This window comes from Heterocephalus glaber, unplaced genomic scaffold (assembly GCF_053883595.1).
Source record: "Heterocephalus glaber isolate CG9 unplaced genomic scaffold, H.glaber_assembly_v1.0 deba00000896, whole genome shotgun sequence".
Lineage (NCBI taxonomy): Eukaryota > Metazoa > Chordata > Mammalia > Rodentia > Bathyergidae > Heterocephalus > Heterocephalus glaber.
Window position 1 is genome coordinate 142,008 of NW_028258170.1, and position 5,393 is coordinate 147,400.

General features: G+C 34.7%; 1 protein-coding gene across 1 annotated transcript; it reads left to right on the forward strand.

The window, feature by feature from the left end:
* The first annotated feature begins 4,048 nt into the window (after positions 1-4,048).
* LOC101721518 (olfactory receptor 4C13) lies at positions 4,049-4,978 on the forward strand. The gene has a single exon (XM_004874064.3). The coding sequence runs from the start codon at positions 4,049-4,051 to the stop codon at positions 4,976-4,978; it is 930 nt and encodes a 309-aa protein (XP_004874121.3).
* Positions 4,979-5,393: the final 415 nt, after the last annotated feature.

A 5,393-nucleotide genomic window follows, 5' to 3' on the forward strand; every position in this document is an offset into this window, starting at 1 on the left:
AAGAAACTTAAATGTCACTGACAGATGATGGATAAAAATAAGTTATATAAACATGAATGGAACATTATTTAGTCTTAAAAATGAAGAAAACCCTTCAATGAACAACATAGAATGACCATGGAGAATACTATGTTAAGAAAAATTAGAACAGACACTGAAGGGCAGATATGACATGATACCATTTTAGGAAAAATCTAAATTAGGCTAAATCATAGATTTAGAGAATGGAATGGCAGTGGTTTTGACCAGGGGCAAGGGCATGGGTGAGGGGGTTAGAGCAAAAAGTTTTGGTAGCACATGATAATTGAGTTGTAGAGATCCATGTATGATTACATAGAGCCCATATCAATACTGTATTGGATACACTCAATTTTGTTAAGAGAATAAATCTTGTGTTAAGTGTTCTTAACACTACAACACAGCAGCAACAACAACAATAGTATAATAATAATGAAAGTAGGAGGTCAGTTTTGGAGGTGATTGAATAGGTAAATGGAGGAATTTATTGCATAGATAGTGGTAACAACATCACATATGTATACATATCTCCAAAGCAATGAAGTTGTAGATATTATATATGGAAAATTTTGTATTTTAATTGTACTCCTAAGAAGTGGTTTTAAAAATGAAAATGCAATATACTTACTTTGAGTAAATTACATATATATATATATATATTTACAAATTATAAACACAACAGAAGACATATCTGAAATATGCTGACACCTAAAACTACCTAAGGACCCGAGACTCGCTATTTTTAAATTAATTAAAGGCATATATAGAAACTTCACAAAAGATGATACACTAAAGGCCAATGATGTATGGAAATATATACAACATCATTAGTCATCAGGAACTTTCAGATCAAAACCACAATATTTTAACAGTAAGCATTTTCTAGAATCACTAAGTTGTACTAGAACAAGTACAAATATTAGAATAGTTAGAACCTTCCTCTTGTGCTTTAAATAGCTTTCCAACAGTATTCTACACTGACCAAACCATGGAATCCAAGGGGTAACTATAATATGGAGCCTTCTAGAGCGTCTGGCTACTTCTGAAACACTCTGAAAAATAAGAAAAGGGGCATTCAAAGGTAAGTAATTTTAATGGCTGTCATTAATTTTAGGTCCTCACTGTTTTATCTTTCCAGGTGACCAGTAGTAAATTTTCAGAAGTGCTTGTTATTGGTAAGAGTAAAGGAGTTACTCCCCTGACAGGTGTCACCAGGAGAACTACTTCACTAACCCAAAGGCTAGGGGTAAACCACCATATTATTCATATGGTGCTTAGCTTTTCAAATAACCCAGGCTTGTCTATAGGATGGGGATTCTCACATGTGTAGGTTCCAAGTTCAGGGAATGGAATTCCCATTCAAGGGTGGGTGATTCTCTAACATGTTTTTCCAGAACATGATTCTAACACAAAGCCTTTTCATCAAAGGGGATAATTAATTCCTGAGAGAGAAAACACAGATACAAGACAAGATCTCTCAATCTTTATTGAAACCACTTTAAATATTCTTACAATGCAAGATGAAAATATTTTTGTTATAGTTCACACAACCAGAGCAACATTCATCCTGAGTAGGTGATTCATTTGAAAATTTTTCCTTCAAACTTTCTTCTTCACTGAAGGACCAGAGTCAATAATGAAGATAATTTTTTCTATAGTGTGTCAAGAGAATCCATTCTACATTTAAACTCCAGGATTTCAGTGAAAACATTTTTAGGCTGTAAGTAAGAATTTTTAGCCTTTAGATTTACAATGTCACTTCATTTTGGATTTGATACAGAATTTTCTAAATAATCTCTTTGCCAGTTCATGATTTCTTAGTGAAAGATTCTTATTCCAAGAGGTCATTTTGAAGATGGAATTATTTCTAAAAATGCCCAAGTATTATTGAAATCAACTAAGAGTATGAAGGTAAGTTTTTGATTTGGCTGTTGGTTATTTAATATTGTTATTTTTTAAATAGAGTAATAGTTACATTTGTCAAATATAGTCATAGGGTATTGCATCCTCCCTCAAATTCTTAAAAGATATCTAGTAAATATCATTAACCTAACTTCACAGTGGACAGAGACTCAAAGACAGGAGGCAATTTATAAGACTCACTTCTCTAAAATCAAGAAACATCATTTTGTCATGAGAGATCTCATTTACTAACCAAGACTGACGTTGATCATGAAAACAAATTTTGAATGCACCTCAAATGTATAAAACATCCATATATTAAGTGACAGAAGTTATCAACTGGTGAATTCAAGCCCCAGTATGGAGAATTCTTTCTGGGATCAACTGCTAAGAAAATTCTTTGGAGTTTCTTTAAATATAAGATGGTGAGGACTTCTCCTGAGTTTATGGCATAGTAAAATGTTTGCCTGTTTTATTACTCAACCTGTCAATTCTGCTTCTTTTTCATGAGTATAGAAATAGATGTGTTCTCAGAACTATGTTTTATGTTTTCACATAAAAATCAATTATCACAACAAATACAGAGCAATGCTCTCAATCAGAATTTATACATAATGTAGCTGATGTGCAAAGTGCCAGGAATAGACCCAAGGAAGAGAAATTCCAAGTGGAAGAACAAGGATTCAAATCTCAGCTTCCTGACTCTTTCGACTCTTAAAACAATATACTTAACCACTCCGACATATGTTTTAAAACAATCTCAGCAGAATCTGGGTTCACAAAATAAGCTGAGGGAGAGGTCAAGATTCATTTTCTTACTATTTGGGACTTGAAATGTATCATCTTTTGTCTATATAAAGCATGAACGTTGCTTTTGGAGAATTGTGAATATAATAATGATCACTATGGTAATATTAAACAAGATTAAATTGTCATTGTTTGTTATAACATGACGATATGGAGTATATAGGTTAAAGTTAAGAACTTAAAGGAAAATATAAATTGGGAATTGGGGGACAAATAATAAGAACAAGTTGATCATCATTCTTGGCTATGCTATTCATTAGGTGCTTATCCCGAAGCAGAATCTTTGACATATTTGGTCTTGTCTTACAAGTAAAATAACTTAAAAATGTGTTTAAAAATATCAGTGTTGACCAGATAGTGTGTTTGTAGAAAGGATTAAGCCAGTAAGTGTCTGCAGAAACACTTAGAATACATGAAATGTTCAGAAGGTATTAGTTAATATTATCATTGTTACTCTAATGGTAAACATTAGTCTCAGATTTTATATCTATCTGTGAAATGGACTAAATAATATCAACCACACAGGTTATTCTAAGTATTAAAGATAATTGTGTGTGCCAAGGACTTGGTACCATGGTATACATAAAACATACACTAAAATTTTTCAGTACCATATTAACTATATCAATATATTAGACTTAATGAGAAGTCCTAAAATTATCCTATGACAGCTCTTTTATACTTTCATTGTGTTTCCCTCACTGTTACCCTGAAACTGTTCACATGAACTGTTACATATTTAACAAACTGAGATTCCTGTCTTTGACTTCCACCTGTCACTAAACCTCATCCTGATACACACAAGGGAAGAAAAGACATTTACTAAAGTAGTCTCCAAGATTTGCCCTTCTTCACATTTCATGTCATCTCTTTACTCATCTTCTCAATTACCTTTCATAGGCCCCCATTTCTCAGTAATAAAGGATAATATTGTCACTTGCATCAATGGCTCTGTCACCCTTCTTCTGCTGCCTTTGTAGGCATAGCTTCCACTATGTTTGAAAGATATTGCTTTAATTTAGGCTCTTAATCATCTCAGACACTTGAATGTTCTTAATTGGGTTCCTGTCTTGTGTGTTTTCAAGAGGTCCTCATTTATATCCTCTACAGAATCTTCATCTGGATGAAAAATTGAGTAATAAGGAAGAATTTTACAGCTATTCACATTATCTGAAAAAACAAAACAAAAAACAAAACCTCATATAATTTCACAATTCAGTAGAACACAGGGATTTATTGTTTACTAGGATGAAGAAGCTTAATAAAGTCAAGATGTGTTATCATTTTTTCAGGTAACATAATTAACTTCAACATTATGTACATGGCCAATAAAAACAATGTGACAGAGTTTGTTTTACTGGGGCTCACAGAAAGCCCAAAGATTCAGAAAATCATATTTGCTGTGTTTTCCCTCATCTACATCATCTCCATGGTAGGAAATTCACTCATCCTTATCACCATAGCTGCCAGCCCACTATGGAGGTCCCCCATGTACTTCTTCTTGGCCCATCTCTCCTTTATTGATGCCTGCTACTCCTCAGTCAATACCCCCAAACTGATTATAGATTCACTCCATGAAAACAAGACCATCATGTTCAATGGCTGCATGACTCAAGTCTTTGCAGAGCATTTCATTGGAGGTGCTGAGGTGATCCTGCTGACGGTGATGGCCTATGACCGCTATGTGGCCATCTGCAAGCCCTTGCACTACGCAGTCATCATGAACTGGAGATTGTGCAGCCTGCTGGTGGGAGTGTCATGGGTGGGAGGCTTTCTTCATGGAACCATACAGATCCTCTTCATCTTGCCACTGCCATTCTGTGGCCCCAATATCATAGACCATTTTATGTGTGATCTGAACCCTCTGCTCAAGTTGGCCTGCACTGATACACACACGCTGGGGTTCTTTGTTGCTGCCAACAGTGGCTTCCTCTGCCTGTTAAATTTCCTGCTTCTCCTGGTCTCCTACATGGCTATTCTCTTCTCCTTAAAGACTGACAGTGTGGAGGGGAGGCAGAAAGCTCTCTCCACCTGTGCTTCCCACATCACAGTGGTTGTCTTGTTCTTTGTGCCCTGCATATTTGTGTACATGAGACCTGCAACGAATTTATCCATTGACAAAGCAGTTGCTGTTTTCTACACCATGGTAACTCCCATGTTAAATCCTTTGATCTACGCTTTGAGAAATGCTCAGATGAAAAATGCTATTAGGAATTCTTTTGGTAGGAAAGTTCTTTCAGGTGACAATTAAATTTCCCTGGAGCCCAACATTTATTTCAAAGATGAAAGGATCAAAACGATGATATTTTATTATCACACTGAGGAATACTTACAGGACATATACAAACATACTGTCATTCATACATTTTTGTCTTAAGGAGGCAGAAAAAAGTTATACAATGTAACCCAGGACCACTCTTTGAATACTTGGAAAATTCCATCTAATCAGAGCCTAGTTTTGCTACTTTTACCCATGTAGGTAGATTCATAAGCTTTCTTTCTAATAAAAAATAAATAATAAAATAGGTTTTAGTATTAAAAAGTAATATCTACAAGACTCAAAATGGTAAGCACTGTTATTGCTCATCTTATTCTGTAAAAACACTAACAATAGGAGAAGTTCTCAAAATAGATATTGTGCCGAGTCAGAAACCATAATATGACTG

Coding starts and splice junctions, on each gene's coding strand:
- LOC101721518 (XM_004874064.3), top strand. CDS start 4,049: ATGGCCAATAAAAACAATGTGACAGAGTTTGTTTTACTGGGGCTCACA.